Source organism: Elaeis guineensis, chromosome 15, assembly GCF_000442705.2.
Source record: "Elaeis guineensis isolate ETL-2024a chromosome 15, EG11, whole genome shotgun sequence".
In the NCBI taxonomy this organism is placed as follows: Eukaryota; Viridiplantae; Streptophyta; class Magnoliopsida; order Arecales; family Arecaceae; genus Elaeis; species Elaeis guineensis.
This window is the reverse complement of record NC_026007.2, coordinates 52,121,930-52,140,453: the sequence shown is the minus strand read 5'-3', so window position 1 is coordinate 52,140,453 and position 18,524 is coordinate 52,121,930. Positions and strand designations below refer to the sequence as shown.

The 18,524-nt window shown below is 37.3% G+C and overlaps 1 protein-coding gene across 1 annotated transcript in view; it reads right to left on the bottom strand.

Moving 5' to 3' along the window:
• Positions 1 to 6,010: 6,010 nt before the first annotated feature.
• LOC105057965 (nucleobase-ascorbate transporter LPE1) overlaps positions 6,011 to 18,524 on the bottom strand; it is a 31,697-nt gene continuing 19,183 nt past the window's right edge. The window contains exons 2-15 of the mRNA XM_073249493.1: positions 16,487 to 16,752; positions 16,314 to 16,411; positions 16,018 to 16,194; positions 15,834 to 15,934; positions 15,568 to 15,643; positions 15,400 to 15,459; positions 15,092 to 15,276; positions 14,093 to 14,189; positions 10,068 to 10,154; positions 9,926 to 9,984; positions 9,734 to 9,825; positions 9,564 to 9,641; positions 6,994 to 7,154; positions 6,011 to 6,634 (exon numbers count right to left, since the gene is read on the bottom strand). Of these exons, the coding sequence (XP_073105594.1) occupies positions 6,416 to 6,634; positions 6,994 to 7,154; positions 9,564 to 9,641; positions 9,734 to 9,825; positions 9,926 to 9,984; positions 10,068 to 10,154; positions 14,093 to 14,189; positions 15,092 to 15,276; positions 15,400 to 15,459; positions 15,568 to 15,643; positions 15,834 to 15,934; positions 16,018 to 16,194; positions 16,314 to 16,411; positions 16,487 to 16,586 (1,590 nt within the window). The 5' untranslated portion in view covers positions 16,587 to 16,752 and the 3' untranslated portion in view covers positions 6,011 to 6,415. The remainder of the gene's footprint in view (positions 6,635 to 6,993; positions 7,155 to 9,563; positions 9,642 to 9,733; positions 9,826 to 9,925; positions 9,985 to 10,067; positions 10,155 to 14,092; positions 14,190 to 15,091; positions 15,277 to 15,399; positions 15,460 to 15,567; positions 15,644 to 15,833; positions 15,935 to 16,017; positions 16,195 to 16,313; positions 16,412 to 16,486; positions 16,753 to 18,524) is intronic.

Genomic DNA, 18,524 nt, shown 5'->3' with positions numbered 1-18,524 from the left:
GCCATGAAATCTGAAATGGAGTCCATGAAGGTCAATGATGTGTGGACATTGGTTGACTCACCCGAAGGAGTGAAACCCATAAGGTGTAAGTGGGTCTTCAAGAGGAAGAGGGGCGCAGACGGAAAGGTGGAGACCTATAAAGCCCGTCTGGTTGTCAAGGGATATCGTCAACGTTATGGTATAGACTATGACGAGATGTTTTCTCCTGTGGCAATGCTCAAATTCATTCGGATTATGCTTGCGATAGCTGCCCATCTAGACTATGAAATCTGACAGATAGATGTGAAGACAGCTTTCCTAAACGGAGAGCTGGACGAAGAGGTGTATATGATACAACCTGAAGGGTTCACATCCACAGATGAGTCTAAGGTATGCAAGCTACAAAGGTCCATTTATGGACTTAAGCAGGCATCTCGGAGTTGGAACATACGTTTTGATAGGACGATCAAAACGTATGGCTTCGTTAAGAACGGAGAAGAGCCCTGCATTTATAAGTGGGCTAATGGTCCAGTAGTAGTATTTCTTGTATTGTATGTGGATGACATTCTCTTAATCGGGAATGATGTCCCTGCATTACAGGGAATAAAGATTTGGCTATCGTCACAGTTCTCCATGAAGGATCTGGGAGAAGCTTCCTCATCCTAGGGATGAGGATCTATAGGCATAGATCCAAAAGGTTGCTTGACTTATCCCAGTCCACGTACATTGATACTATGCTGAAAAGGTTCAGCATGGAGAATTCCAAGAAAGGCTATCTATCGATAGGCCATGGAATTTCTCTCTCGAAAAGAGATTGTCCGACAACACCTCAAGAGAGAGAGCGTATGGGTAGGATTCTATATGCTTCGACAGTGGGATCTATCATGTACGCCATGACATGTACACTACCAGATGTGGCATACTCACTAGGGATAGTGAGTAGATACCAATCTGATCCAGGGGAGAATCACTGGAAGGTTGTTAAAACCATCCTGAAGTATTTAAGAAATACTAAGGACCAGTGGCTTGTATATGGTGAATCGGACTTGAGACTTATAGGGTTTACAGACTCTAATTTTCAGTCTGATCACGATGACAGTAAGAGTGTGTTAGGATTTATTTTTACCCTTAATGGTGGGGCTGTCTGCTGGAAGAGTTCCAAGCAGCATACTGTGGCTGATTCAGTATGCGAGGCGGAGTATATTGCTGCATCAGATGCTGCCAAAGAAGCGGTGTGGCTGAGAAAATTCATCACCGAGCTCGGAGTAGTACCCTCCCTTGTTGGTCCAGTTTTACTCTACTGTGACAGCTCTGGAGCCATTGTTCAGGCGAAGGAACCGAAGGCACACCAGCGGACGAAGCATATTCTGCGCTGCTACCATCTCATCCGGAAGATCGTGGATCAAGGTAATGTCGACCTTCAGAAGATCGACAGGAAGGAGAACCTGACCGACCCATTCACTAAAGCCATTGCGGTGAAGGAGTTCAACAACTATAAGTCGAAGATGGGTATTAAATACTGCACCGATTGGCTTTAGGCCAAGTAGGAGATTATTGGGAATAGTATCCCAAAGCCAATCGTCAGCCTGTTGACGGTTGTGCTCCTTTTGTATTAGTACATGAATTATAAATAAATAAAAGTTATTTTGGTATTTTTTCATCACAAATGTTTCATCTTCTAATGAACTCTTGTGTTGTGGTGAAGTCCTTAGGACTATTTAGACTCGATAAAGGAGGATTTGTTGCTTAGTTCTTAAACCTGTTTGCGACCAAATGATACGTTGTTACCAAGGATGACAACGTTTATCGAGCATAGGTCGTTGTGTGTCATATGGGTTGGTTGTCCTCATAACCAAGGAGTGTGGAGACACTGGTATGGCATACAGGTGAGATGTAATGGTACATCTGCACTGAACGTGACCGACTCCGGAGCTATTTCTGCTGTCAAAATTTGCTCCGATGGGATATGGGTATAAATGTCCCTCCGACTTGAAACCTCCACGGTGACTTGCAAGCAACTCACAGCACTTAGGCACTGGACTACCTGAATTTCTAATTCAGTGACGGAAGGCTACTGGGTGTAGTCAAGTACTTGACTTATCGGTGTGTATGTCAAGATGGGATTGACCACTCCAGTTTAGGAGCTGTGTACAGTCGTGTTTCAATTTAGCAAAACCTTGGCCAGGGTAGTCCTAGTGAGGAGTCACAGGACTAATTGAGTTGAGCATGATTCGGATGATTTCATTAGGGTTGACAGTTTAACCCTGAGTCGTCCTAAACACAGGGGTCAAAAGGGATGAATTATACGGTAACCATATTCACATAGGTTCTGAATGTTGCGATTGCGACTATTCGACCTATCCGATCATCGGGTACCATTGCTAGATGGTCACTTCGATTAGTACAGGAATTGGTTCCTGTGCTACCGGCTTAGGTTCGAACATGCGGGGTCACACACATTAGAGGTTCCTTTCTGATCTGATGGCTGATTATGAGTCTTATGTATCTGGGACTCTATGATTGAGAATTAGGATTCTCTAATCATGAGTTCCAGACATTTTGGATACCGGGGTCAAAATTTTGAATTTCAAATTTTGAATTTGAAATTTGAACTTTTTGATCGGGGTTTCATATCGATGGTCTCTGATGCCTAATTGCCCATCGGATTTGGATTCAATATTTATGAGAGGTTTAATTAGTGATTTGATCGCTAATTAACTTAATTTGATAGAGTAATTATTTTTAGATCAAGTCCAATTGAATTGGATTCAGTTTGGATTGACCCGATTAGGTTAAGTGTTGATCTAATTGCTAAGGTGGTTTAGTCCCTGATTTGATCAGAGGTTAGGCTTAGTTAATTCCTGATTTGATTAGGATTTTATTGAGCCTAATTAAGCCTAATTGTGTTGGGTTTAATCTGGTCTAATTGTGCTTCACCTATTTTAATTAGGTTGGCTCAATTTGAATCAAACTACCTTGTTTTAAATTCCCTGCGCCACCCAACTTCCTTGCGCCCATTTGAATTCATGAGAAGAAATTTTCTCGTGAATTTTCTCCCACGCAAAGCTCTCTCATGCCCATGTTTCTGTGCGCCAATTATTTGGATTAACTTGTTTGTTACCCATCCAAATTCAAAGGGGTTTTGAATTTGAATGGATAACCAAATAACCATGCGCCAGCTTATCCTCTTTTGTGTGCCCCATATTCCACACGAAAATGGTTTCTCGTGAAAGTCTCCACGCACAAAAAAAAAAGGCCACGCCATCTCTTCTTTCTCGCACAAATGGATGAGGATAAGATTGGTTGACACTTGAATTCAAATTTGATTTGAATTTAAGTGAGCAACCACCTCTTCTTATCCACTCACATACTTTCAACATCTCTTGCGATGTTTTATAAAATGAGAAAGGGAGGGGGCGTGGGCAATAAAAAGAAAGAAGAGATAAGGGGTGTGGGGAGGTTCTGAAAAAATTTTGAAGTGTTCAAAATTTACCGAGAGGAGAGAAAAAGGAGAGAGAAGTGGGCGCAGGGTTTTTGGTGTGTACCCTAGAGTTTCTACCTAGGGTTCGGAAAGTGAGATTGGTGTGCCACGAGTGTCGTGAGTCCATCAAATTTCAGGGAGAGATCCATCAGCCTCTCAACCAATCGTGCAGACGATCCAGAGCGTCCGAGGAGTCGGCACACATCGATCGAAGGAGTTCGATCAACATCAGCCATCAAAAGGGTGAAATCACAAACTAGCATTCGTGAGGAGCCGATCAGACGGGAGCTTCGTGTGGATGATCCGCAGAGGCCAGACACTAGTGTGGCTGCGACGTGACGATCAGAGCCCCCCGACGGTAATCAGATTGCGGTGATCGACTACCCGCAAAAGGTGATGTGTTCTAAACACAGTACAGTAAAAAGTTTACTGTTTCAAATTTGAATTTCAAATTTAAATATATGCTGTTGTATCATATTTAGATCCTAGTGTAGGGTTAATTAGTATTAATTAATAATTCTGCTATAAAATAGTAATTTTGAAAAAATTTTAAAATTATCATTTTGCCCCTGCACTGAATTTTCGCTTCATAGTGGCCCTTGGCTGTATCTCTTTCTGGATGCGATCCGTCAGAATATGACCAAGGACTCAACCTGGGGTGGTGGGATGGCATACATCACCTATCAAATCTGACCTTTTAGGAATAGCATGGTCTTCGAAGTCGAGGTTGTGCTTGCGCATCGGGTGCTGGAGAGAGCCTATTGCTTGGCTGCGGAGTATAGCCATTTCGATGCCCATAGCCTATCTCTTGATGTCCGAAATTTCTAGGACTCCCTTACTGCACCTGCAGCGACTCGGAGAGTTTTTTTGATTTTTTGAGAGCCCCCTCCTTCAGGATTTGTCAAGGTCAACTTTGATGGCAGTGTTAGGGATGGCAAGGGTAGTGTAAGATATATCATCCAGAGTCTGGATGCCAGACTATTGGCTATGGCATGCTTACATCTTTTGGAGCCTTCCATCCCGAGAGTAAAGCTTCATTGCTGCTTAGACGGGTATCATCTGTGTGAGGCAGGAGTTGTGAACGGAGAGAATTTTCATCAAGGGTGACTTCGTCATAGTCATCGGCTAGATCCAGAATAAGAGAAGTATCTGAAAGCTCATCCGCTCCTCCACAACATCTAGAGATCCCTTCATCATTTCATTGCTACGTCTGTTCAGTATATCTTCTAAGAGGTGAACAACATGATAGATTGGATTGCATATTTTATCACCGAACACATCGAAGATTAGATCTGGCGTCAAAGCGATGTTTGCCCATGAGTCCTATGGGATATTTTTATATTCTGATTTTTTGGATTGTATTCATACTAGAATGGTGTGATCACCCATTTGTACCAAGAAAAATTATGGAGGGTTCTTTTTTTTTTTCTTTTGGAGGGGTAAAGTTTTCATTACACATATCATTCTTTTGTGATGGCATTCTATTTATTTAGTTGTATCTTTTCCTATATCTTATAGAATTTTTTTTTGTTCTTTTTGTGGTGCATATATACTTATGATGCTTACTAAAACTTTGGAATTGTATATTTGCATTCATTATATTTTGAATTCATAAAAGTGATATGTTGGGATATTGGAGGCACCGAGTAAATTTATATCAATTGATAATATTATACTATTTATATATGTCTACGTCTTTTGCACCAATTAACAAGTTTTTTTTCACCAACCACCCTCTTTAATGAAAAGTTATTGAGGATTAGGATTTTTCAACAACTAAATTATTTTTTATATGGTTATGCTTACGGCTGGTTAAATTCTAAAGCTTTTCTCATATATTTTTAGTTAACAATTACTGTAGTTTAATTAAAAGATTGAGCAATGGTATAATTCTATGCATGCATAAAGAAAATTGATTGCTATTTCTTAACTGAAGATTTTTTTTATTGTAATCCAGCTTGATGAAAATTGATTTTTTTTTAATTGTTGCACGTAATGGTTTTTTTTTTTTTTTTTTGGCAGGGTTCTGGATATTAAAGTTCCAGAAAGTAACTCTCGTTGGAGATTACGAGGAAGAGAATTACGGCACATAAGTACATGCACTTGTGCATATTCGTAAAAGCTTGGAGCTTAGCTTTTTATCAAGATGAGCAGAGCACCAAAACCTGTTTGAGCTTGGCTCATTTACCATCTAAGCCGAGTCTTGACCTATCTCCTCAATTACCATACTGGCTGCTACTGATAATATCTTTTATCAATATGCCTGTTCACCATCTTCATGTAGGCATACTTAGCATAAAAATGATGATTAAGATGGCAGACACAAATGTTCAGTTCAGGGACCTTCTCTGTTGCAGCAGAAGATTTTTTTTTTAATAGATAGCTCATTACCCAAACTCGTTCAACCCGTTACGATGTTACCCACAAAGCCAGCAGTGGATGGATTTGTCATACAACCATGAACAGTGATGCCATATGAAAGATCATAAATTACACATTCACATCGAAGCTCCCCAAGTGCACCATCAAAGTTCTGCAGTTCAGAGCATGCCAGCAGACTGCATGTAAATAGCAACATAGAGAATTCCTGATAATCTTAATGTCTGAAGTATGTGCGTGCGCGTATCATGCTTGTCATCCCAAAGAACTCATGCTGGTACTTACTGCATATAAGGTGTAAAGAATGCCATCTTTTGAACGCAGTTGCCTTAAAAACATACAATATTTCAGACAATGAACAAATCTATGCCTCCTAATTACAAGGATCACTAGTGCATATGGCAATTTGTCCAGGTAGTGGACTATAAAATATGATCCTCAACATGTTTTGCCCATCATAAGGCCAATTTGTTCTTGCATAAAAAATACACATCAAATTTTTCCAAAAATTCTGGATTTTCTTTTCGCCCTCTATCTGTATAATTGACAAAGTCATAAACTATTGATTTCCTCAAATTAAAGCGAAGGGAAAAACTTGTTCAGATTGTAAGGGAGGGAATAAAATTCTTCGCTTCTTGGATCTGTTCTATAAGATCTGAACTTTTCCCACCAATGCCAACCTCTATCCCTTCTTGTGGATGCTACCCCAAGCAGGAGAGTGCAATCCAAGAAGTAAGCAACTATAGCTGCCACAGTTGCAGGTGATGAAAATATCACGTTGACAATGTCGTTAAACTGCAACATACAGGGAGTTCTCAGTCCAGCTTCAATGTGAACAAAATCAAACAGGTCAGAGGAAATCAACAAATAAGAGGCAGTAGAGATGCTGCACAGTTGCATCAACATTTGGTGGTGACGCAATGCAACTGCAAAGCATAGGTGGAGATGAACCAACAGCTGGTAAAGATGATTAGCAGGTCCTTAAAAAAAATTATCATTATTGATATTTTTCTTTTCTTAAAAAATTTGAATGGTCAAGGGCAGTTGCTGCACAAGAGAAGCATTTAACAGTTATGCAGTGCATAAAAACTCATCATATGCCTTTAGAAGAAGCGTAAAAAGAAAATATAGGCGTAATCTAAACATTCACTTACTGCTCTTGAACGAGTGCGGGCTGGGCCATAACCAGCCAGTATTTCATATTCCTTGAAGTATTCTGGCACCGACAAGCCCATAAACAAAGAAAAGCCTAGTATAAACTTCGTCCGCAAGCTGTTAAGATTGCAGAACTGAAGGAAGCCAAGCCCAGCAGAAGCTGCTTGCAAAATAATAAATAATGGTCATAAGTTTTAAAAGGTAGAAAAGGATGAAGCAATAATTGACATTGAATGGAATTTCCACACTGATGAGAAAAGTTTTCTACTATATTTCTTCTTTTTTACTTGAGTAATTAAATCATATTTTAAGGAACAAATAAGTTAGCGCATAGAATGATGTATGGCAAACCTGTTGCAATTGAAGTTGATAAGTTTTTTTTTTTTTTCAAATTGCGGGCAACAGTAATGATTATAGATTTAATCAAATGCAAATAGGGCTGAAAACAGATTGGATTTTAGTACATCCATATCTGCATCTATATTTATTCGGTGCAGACAAATATGGAAATGGATATTAAACATGCTAAAATTTATTTCCATATTTGTCCTAAACAGATAGAGATGGGAATTGAATCTTAGTATCTGGATATTCAAATTTGAATCTGAATAAAAACTTAGAATGTGTATCAGTCCCCAAAACTAATCAGTCTGTATCTCTAAATCCAAATGATACATATTTTTATATGCAAACCTAATTCAATCATGATCCAAACTTGGATTGGATTTTATCCAACACATTTTCAGCTGAAGATTCAAATGCCACTAAAAATAAAAATTAATCATATTTTGTAAACAATATTTTAGCAAAAATATATTTGGTGGCATGCAAATAATGACAGGAGGATCAGAATTAGAATCCAGACACAAACCAAACATGCTGCCAGTGAATATAACAGATAATAGATACCTTAAAATTAAAAAAAAAAAAAATTGTTATGTATCAAAGTGCATAGCATCCTGCAGCCCAAAGTGGAAATATTATTATTGGAAGATCATTCTAGATTTCTACCACTAGTGTGAGCACACGTAATGCACCTAAAAGAAACACTCATGGCTATGATGATATGATACCATCTGAGCAGAGAATTTTTCCAACTATTTATGAATCTTTATAACTACAATCCACTTTTTGCAGGTACACTTCACCAGTTTATCTCCCATAAATAAATAGATCGCAAGAACTGAAACAAAAAGACTGCAACTATAAAAGATGCAAGTATCTATTGAATGCGTGGGTTCAGTCATCCAGGATAAGGTGTATGTGTCATAATAGAAGACATGATTACTAAAATGATTCCACTGTTGATTCCTAAAGACATGTTGTCATTGTTAAGAATCACCTGTCAGTGCCATAGAGCTTCAGGTCATTAGTGACATTTTGATTATGTGAATGCATGTATCTTTATAAGTATATAGGCATATGTGTCATAATAGAAGACATGATTACTAAAATGATTCCACTGTTGTTTCCTAAAGACATGTTGTCATTGTTAAGAATCACCTGTCAGTGCCATAGAGCTTCAGGTCATTAGTGACATTTTGATTATGTGAATGCATGTATGTTTATAAGTATATAGGCATAATGCATATACATACATATATACACATACATAGGCAAGTACATGACAGGCCATGTGAACTGTTGTAACAAAATCTCCAAGAACCTTCAATCAATATTTAAACTATAAACGCACTCTTAGAATAAATGAAATTCCACTCCTTCATGGCTGTAGTGTTTTGTCTAACAACCATAACCATTTTTGCTAACCACCATAACCATAATCAACAAGGTTAAATGAAACAATTTAAATTCTGCTTTACATATATTTTTAAGTAAATAGTGCTAATAAAGCTATATGTTATGAATACAAGCCTCTTAAATCCCTTTTCACCACTCCCATCTAGAGTGTATCAGGCCTTACTCTCCTCTTTCCTCACCAAAGTGCACAAATCAAGCCCCTCTTGTTACTGGGCTTCCTCAATCTTTGTTGCACATGTTCACACCATTTTAACCAGTCCATTTTAAAATAGATTTGTTCAACTCCAATGCTTTTTTCCTTGTTTCCCTCTCTATCCTTCCTGGTCCAATAACAGATTCAATTTAGCATTCTTGTCTCTATAGCACAGCTTATTTAACTTGGCTATCTTTATGATCCATTGTTCCAATTTGGAAAGCATGACAAACCTAATCATTGTCTCACATAATTTGATCCCTCATATTTTAAACAAATAAATATGAAAGAAATTATGCTTAAGTGACATCTAATCTGAATAGAACAGTAATATTACCTGTACTAAATTAATTTTGTCAGCCTGAATGAGAAGGTTATAGATGCTTTACAGCCTCCTAAAAATGTGTATTTGAATTAATAAAAATGAAGGAAAAAAGTAACCAAACAAAATCTCGGTTGTAACCAGCATTCGAAATCTACACCACTAATGGCTTGCATGCTTGTCTGAACAAAACAAATAGATGTGCCAATCAGCAACAACACTTTAAACCAAAAAAAGGATATCATGCAGAGAAATGAATAATCACTGGAACATCCATGCAGAGAATCACCTACCAGCATAGGCAAAGAGTATGCAGTACAAAGCAGCAACAATGGGCAACGGTATTGATGCAAGAAGTGCTCCAAACTTTCCTGGTTAATTTTGGACAGTATGCAAATATTGCATCAGAATAACATTACGCAAATAATGGTATCTACTTCCACCATGTATATTAGAAAAGCACCTAAAATGGAGAAGAAAAGCATAAAACAAGCTGCTATATGAATAACTCTCCGGCTTCCAACTCGTGTCAATCCCAAGAGACCTGCATTTTCACTGTTCAAGTAACTCACTAGTAAGTTGTTTCACATTTAGCCACTTGCAAACAATTTTTTCTTTATTCTTTATGAACAACCAGAGCATTTTAGCTTATTACACTGATGCTGCTGAGCCATTTGCAGTACCAAACATTCCATCCAACAATATACCTATTCCCTGAAACCCAAATTGTGTGAGAAACAATAGTAAAAACTGTGCTATAAGTAATGGCAATTAACAGAAGCAGAATATCTTGTCACCTGCCAGCCAATGCCCCGACTAAAAATGGCAGGTGGTACAGGTGTAGCACTTGCAAATCTTGACACCGCAATGAGAGTACCAGTTGACTGAAAATGAAGAAATTGTAATTAGAAAGTTAAAATGGTAATGGGCAAACAATGCAATGGTTCCAACTGGAACCAATTATATTGCCTTCTAGCAAACATACAGTACATTTAACTAATCTTAAAGTGGAAGAAGTGCAAACCGTGCAGAACTAACAAACCTGCAATTATATTTCAATCTTGGCATCTATCCATAGAAAAATCCTGAACTAAAAGGATTGTCAATTTGTCATGCTTCCATAGAAACTACCCAACTTGGACGTCTGTGAGACATCTGTTTTACATGGCCAGCCCCTTTCATGGCAAATACCACTTAGGCATGTCTAAATTTCCTAGAATCCTAGAAAATTTATACATCCAAGTCTAAGGGCATCTTTATACTTGCTAAGCCAAAGCCTTCCAAATTATCAATGTGCTTTCAATTCACAGCCTATTACAGGCCACAAATGAACATTCTCAACACATTTTGTTAGTATAGACTCCAAATACAATTCTTCAACTCTATGTATCATTGATATTATTTAAAACTCATGATAAAGGTAAGAGAGATGCTGATTTGTAATGCAACTCCAATCTAGATAATCAGCAAAAGCTACAGATAAGGCTGAAACAGGAAGATTAAGATATTAAGCGAAGGTATGGTTCAGACAAGAGTGGCAAGGATCTCTAGAAAATGCTTAACTATCTTGGGTAACACAGCAAAACTCAAAAAAGTTGGTCTAAAATGATTAATCAAGCTATTTGTGAATTTATATATCCACTTCAACCTTTAGATATTTGACCAAATTTTCTTTGGTGCCAACCTATAAGTAGAACACATGCATGATTATTTCTATCTGGACTGGCTTTCTGCCATTTGTTCCAATAAAATGTTTTATCCTCCATCAACATAAATACTTTCAAATTAAGGACTAATGTCATTTATTTGAGATAAGCTTTATGTTTTCTTTTAAGACCAGAGGGAGTTGAACTGTTGCACTATGGCCAAGTAGCCTAGAAACAACCTGCTACAGCTTTGCCTAGAAGGCCAGCCAATGGTGTGGGTGCAGCGTAGCAAACCAACTTCATAACTTATCCCCAGGCATATATCCTACCATCATCATAGTATCTCATTTCAACATCCCAAACATTTAGGCCCCACTGCCTCCTTAAATGACAGTCATTCAATGCCATCAATGGAATGATGTTCATCACCTCTAAAATAACAGGGAAAGTTAGAGCTGAAGTGTCAATTGCGACATGATCATGCACAACTTCAGTTCAAGGATTTGCTTAATTTGCAATTCAAATAATCTTGGAACCAAGTTTAAGCAATTCCTGTCCAGCTCATGCACAGCTCAGCATAAACCCCATAAAATGTATGAACATTTTAGATTCTAGATCCAACAATCAAGATGCTGTCTCCAATAACAAATGATGGGTGGGAAACTGAATTTTTTCTCCAAAGGAAGATGTGTGTAAGGAGAAAATGCAACATGAGTGATGAAGCCCTTGAAAGAGCCATGCATGAACAACCCATGTTCTGTTCATGACAATTCTAGTTGTTGTGGAAGTTCTGAAGTAGCAAATTTAATCAAGTTGACCTTGAGTCAAGCAAAGCCTAGCTAGCCAAATCTCGCTTAAGTTGACCTTGAGTTAAGCAAAGCCTAGCTAGCCAAATCTCGCTTGACTAGAGCCCTACAGAGCACAATCTCATGATTTCACATGTAAAAGGAATGATGATTTCATTGTTTGCCACTTTCATTACAGAAAAACATGTAAAACCATCAAACATCTTGCTGCCATTATTGCTACCAGTCAATATGTCAAGCTTGACCCTTCACTGTTATCATCTACCTGCTGTCCTCTTTCAATTTCAGAAATAGGGATTTTATTGTTTCATCTTCATCAGCACAGGTTCAACTTCTATATGCCTTATATATAGTCCATTTATTAATTTGCATCTGTGATTGTCATTGTAAGAATATCTTAACCATGGAAATCCAAGCAAAATATCACAAAAGGTCACTTACAAGAATGTCACACCATGTACAGCAATCCTTTCTGAAAGTAATAACTACCAAGCATCATAATGTTGATCCATGCAAGATGATATATGTTTTGATTCTTCTAAACATTTAGGTGAAGTTCTGTAAAGCTCAAGCATCATAACATTCATAAATGATGGTAATAAACAAATATTCCACCTGGTTATTATTTTTTCCACCATAATTTCCCACTTATAGTTATATGTGATATCTAAAATTAACCATCATGGAAGCCATCAATTCTGAACATAAGCAAACCCGGATAATAATCAATCTCATCCTGATCTTCATCAATCTCATAAGATTTTTTTCTCCATATGTTCTATCAAAACCAAAAATAGGCTACCCAAAACAAGGTGTAGTGTCACAAAATTTACACATTTACAGCATGTATTAGCATTGCAGTCTGCTATTGAATATTAGTATAGTGACCTTTCCTTCATCAATTCTTCTAAGATCCTTTGTGTTGTTATCATTAGTGGTCATGGTATTCACTGCTTCACTACAGTCATCCCACAATACAAAATGAAAGATGTGTTACAAAATACTCCTATCTCAGAACTCATGCATCTGGTATCTTTGGCATTCAAATGCCATTCTATTTTTGGTTCTTAAGTACCATTTTCTTGGTCTCCAAAGGGGTGGTACCATAAGCAGAAGCTAAATGAGGTCCAATGACACCAGAATCAAGTTACATAATGATGATTTATAATTTCCATTGTGAGTTTGACAAACTAGACAAGTCTTAACTAAGCTTAAAATATAAGATGCTTAAGTATTATGAGAATTTTTGGCAGTCTCAGGCCTCAATGTGGATGATTATATATAATATGATTTTACCATAGTATCCATCAATAGGGATCTTTAAACTATTGAAACATTATTATCTAAACTATAAGGGCCTGTTTGGATGGTTGGGCCCAAAATCTTATAGAATTCGTGGCCCAAGCATAAAAAATAATGAACTATAAGCAGGTCAGGCTATTTATTTATAAGTATCCAGAACCATTTTTTGAATGGGCTGGCTCGGATCCCATAGGGAGAAAAAAATGATCTCAGCAGGTCATTTTTTTTCTCCCCATGGGATCCAAGCCAGCCCATCCAAAAATGATGCTAGACACTTATAAATATAAAGCCTGGCCTACTTATAATCCAATATTTTTTATGATTGGGCAATGAATTCCATAGGATTTTAGGCATAACCATCCAAACAGGCCCTAAAAGATTTTCACAGAAAACCCTAACTTATAGCTGGTCACATCAGGTTCAAAAAATAGCTCATCATTCAGGTAAATTCATCATTTGTTCATTTTCCCTCCAGATTATTATCATTATAACTGGTTGACTAAAGCAAAAACATCCATTTATTTAACCAGCTCTGTAAAAAACAGATTCCTGAGACACCAGTTGGAAAAGGAAAGACAAGGAGAAAAAGGCCACTGCAATAGATATTATCATACTTGGAGGGTCAAAAAATGCAAGATGTCTAAACTTCAACTGAATTTAACTGAAATACGGAAAAACTTCCAGTAGAGTCGTACTGGTTCTGCTGGAAATACACTTGTAGAAAAGCAAACAATGGATACGGTCTTGGTAAAAGATTGAGAACATGGCAAAATTGAATGTTCCATAGTCCTTGTTTTGGCATCCGCAAATTTACCAACTAGATTCTTAGAAATCTATGCAATATGATCTGGGATAATCCCACCAATGATACATGCAACATTTGCCGTCTTCAGCAAAAGACAGCAACTGTTGACATAATTCAAAACCGATTCAAGAGAAAATTTTCTTCTGAGTGCACAACAAGAAATAACATAAACAACCTTGTTTCAAGATGTCATAGAAAAGGTTAAGAGACAATCAAATTAATGAATAACAAGTGGAGCTAAGTAGCATCTACAATATACAAACCTCAATTAATGAAGCAAAGGAAGCAGCCATCATAGCAAAAACATCCCCTCCATCAAAAGTGGGACCTCCCCATTGAAATGGATAGGGAACTTTTATCCTGCATGTAATTGTAGAAAAAAATATATTAACCCATTTTTATTTTGAAAGTAACAGTAGTAGTGCCACCTTCCAAATTCAGGCACAAAACCTCTTCCTAGCACATACCCTGAGACACTGCCAACAGGCAGACCCATATCCCATTGGGAGAAAAAAATATCTCATCATCTTAAATATTTATAAAGAAAAGAAATGAAAAAAACCTTTTTTTGTGCAATTGACTTGTATCTGCATTCTAGTGGCAACATTAAGCCACTATTCATTGTTTTTTCTCTCATAAAAGTAACATAACACAATTCACAATATTAATCATATTTAAAGTGCTTCTTCTGATCTACATTTGATACCGCAATCAGCATGTCTCAATGAATAGAAAACCAATTCAAAGTGCATCTAATCAATAGCCATTATTTTTCAAAAGAACATTGATTAAGATTTGTTAAATATTTAATGGAAGAATTACTTTCGAGTCTCACATCAACACTTCCAAATTACTAGCAGAACAGATTAAATAGATATGTGTATGACAAAAGAGAAGTTGCAGCACCACAGCCTATGTTGATGAAAAGATTCAAGTAGATTTCATTAAAGCCCAACTCCCATATAAAGATCTAAGGCTATATTCCCAACGCAAATAAAATCTTGAAAAACTGTTAGGGAAAGTACAAATGAAAGAACCATGTGTTAACTATGTCTTAAGGAAAATCACATCATCAAAAGAAGATAATTCGAAAAGGTATCTCTACAGAAAGTTACAGGATCCAGCTAGTCTATAGTATGGTTGTTGCTTCTATATGAACAATATGGAAAACATAAGGGGGAAAACTACATATGACGTCAATTTGAACAAAAAAGAAAAAGTGAATGCCAAGTAATAAATCCAACCAATTGGAGTTGCAATACCATTCGGAGGCACGTATTAGGCCAGAGCGATCTGTACGGCAACTAAACTGTGTCGCTGGAGGCCTATGTTTATAAGCACCAGCCACAGTCAAAATATGCGCATAAACCCAGACTATTACAATGGTAATTAGCACCGCAAACCGATCAAAGAATACTCTCCCTCTGCTAATTGCATGCGGAACATACTGCAGATCATGAACACCCCAAGTAAACAAAGTCATACAGTAGAACCATTGATATTAGACTGCAAAAGCACTCAAATAGTAATTCCAAACAACGAATCACTTAGGTCATACAAACCCAATTACCTGCGAGAAGAATATTAACAGAACAAGTGCAGGGAGCCCAACTTCAACACATCTTGCCAACTAGAAGCATAAACCAGGAACAGAACACACCAATCCAAGAAATGAGACCATTGTGTTGATCACGAACTAATGAACAGGAGGACCCCTTAAAGAACAGAGATTACTCACATTGGGAAAACCAATGTAGAAAAGTCCAAGGGCGGCAAGAGTCACCATGGGAACTGCTGCAAGGGGGCTAAGAAACCTAACCCCGACGAAAAGAAAATCAATACTAAATGGGAGGGAGAAAAGAGGATCATAAAAACAGAGAAGCAGAATTCAAAAACCAAAACAAAAAAAGAAATTTGCCCAAAGTTTTATTCCCGAAATCCTGATATCCAGTAAACCCAATTACAAAGAAGGATAAGAAAGAAGAAAAAGAAAAGTAAAGAGACCTTATAACGATTCTCCAAATGCCAAAGAACCCAACAATTATCTGAAAACTGGAAGCAGCAATCAGAGCCCCCTGTATCGCCCGCATCGTATGCACAAACCTCTGATGAAAACGAACATAAATCATCCCCAATATATTTACAAAAATAAATGAAGAAAGTTGCATATGATCTAAAAGAAACAAACCTCATATGGATCAATGATGAAAATGAAGCGCCTGCTGAGAATAATAGAGATGGTGGGGAGGAGATAAGTGAAGGAACCCCCAATCACAGCCGGAAGCCGGGTCCCAAAGAAACCCTGCAGCAAAGTGTTGATCCCGGCAACGAAAAGCAGCGTCTGAATCACCCTTGCCTTCTCCTCCTGCAACCATTTCGTCCCAAAAAACAGTTCAAACGGATGAAACAGAGAAAAAGGTGACACCTTTGATTCAAAAAGGTCAAGAGAGAGAAAGATAGAGAGAGAATCAGAGAGAAACTCACGTCGCCGCCGCCCATTTGGGGTACGAGGATCGTAGGGATAAGGACGGTGGTGCCGAGCATCACCAGATAGTGCTGGAATCCCAGAACAATGGCCTCCGCTGGAGATAAAAAGAGAAGCAAATAAGAATTGGCAATGCGAAGGGAAGAAGAGATAGAGAGGGAAAGAGACTGACGCCATGGGGGAGGGCTAGTGATGCAGAAGTCGATGCCGGGAAATTGCTCTTTAACGGGGTGGGGTACGAACTCGTCCAGCTTCGCCGGGGGAGGCGCCATCGCCGCCGCCGCTGCCGCCGCCGCGAGGTCTCTCTCCCTCTCTCTCTCTCTCTCTCGTTCGCTCTCTCTCTCGCACCTCCGGGACTGCGCGCGAGCGTGGAGAAGGGAACGCACGGGAGAGCGTTAGTTTATAGCGCGCTCCCTCCGGCGCTCTTTCTCCCTCCCACTGGAATTAATTAAGAGGATTAATTAGCCTCGTTGGGATGTTTATTCTTGTTAATAAAGTTAATGCTCTTTTTGCCTTCTTATTAAACGTTAACCACGGGAAATGGAGGAGGTAAGAGAAGGCAGGGAGGCTCGAAACCATGGGATCTAGTGGGAAGGAAATTGGTTTAACTACCATTTGACTGATCGTCACACGCATCTTTGACCTGTATTCTGATATTTTCACCTTGCTTTTTATCTGGTGTTCATTAATCTGTCACATTGGATGATTGATGCCCAAAGTAATGTGGGTCGTTTCCACTTTTCCTCACATATGTCATGCATATTCTGAGCATTATAAATTTATAGGCATAATACAGTTATAGAATCCATTATATTTTATGAGAAAGATACGGATATGTAGAATCTTTGAAGTATCCATTGTTTTTCTTAACTTAGCATGCAAAGATGCAAAGCATGGATGCACACATAATTATAGCTGTCTTACAACAATTTCTTTGAAGAAATTTTTGCACGAGATATTAAAATTTTTATAGTTTATAAGGATTTAATTTTTTCGATAAAAACCTCACATAAGTCTCCACATGAAGTACGGGCATAATCCATATATCAAAAACATTGTAATGTGTTTCATGCCATAGATTGACAAATCTGTCACTACTTAAAATTTACAAGCTAAGAAAGAAGCTAACACATCAACTTACAATCACCAAAAACTATTCTAGCTGGATATTTAAGTGAATTTTTTATGTTATAAATGCATAGTTACCTAAATAAAAATATTACTGAGGGGTAAAAATTGATTACCATAAATGGAATAGAAATTAGACGGAAAAGAAAACTGACTGTATCCCATAATATCCTTATTTGCATTTGTATAAATTTAAATTGAAAAATTAATGATCTTTTTCTTTAAGTCTTACAACATTCTTTTACAAAGTTTTTGTAAAAGCAAATGTTGTGAGTCCATAATTTAGATATTACTCTATATTTTGTGAGTTTGTTTGTTGTTATAAAAAAATAGGAATACATTCCTTGAGCCCTCCTTTACAACTTATGTAGATCTAAATGTCTAATAGAGTTTGTAACTTTTTTAGCCTCTGAAAATAAGTAGACCATATTATACTTCCAACATGGTCATACACCTAATCCCACCTATCAAACTCTAGATGATTATACAAGATAAAATAAGTATTAGTATCAATTAAACTCTATGTCAATAGTGGCAAGTGAATAATTAAGTCATCAATTTATTCCCTTAATAATATATATATAGATATAGATAGAGAGGGGGGGACAACTTTCCTCCCCCCCTTTTCTCGTTGTCATCTATTTTGACGCACTCTTCATTCAATCAATATCTTTTTTTATTATTATATATTTTTTAGAGTAACTTACAATGTCCTCCCTTGAAGTTTGAGATAATTACAGATTCTCATCTAATATTTTGAAAATATACATTCTACTATCTAACTTTTGCTATATACATGATATGTAATCCTCTACGAATATTTTTTTGTTAAATAAATTATCAGTCTATTTGATAATTTTTATTAATATCATCACTATCTACTCTATTTGAGTCTTAAAATATCTTATAATTTTTTTAAATTTTTAAATTTTATATTTTATATTTGACTAGGGGGTTATGTGTATATTTTCAAAACGATGGGTGAAATCATGTAATTATCCCAAACCTTGAGAGAGGTCAAAATAATTTATTCTATTTTTTATAATAATTTATAGCAATCAACTATGATAATTTTTTCTATA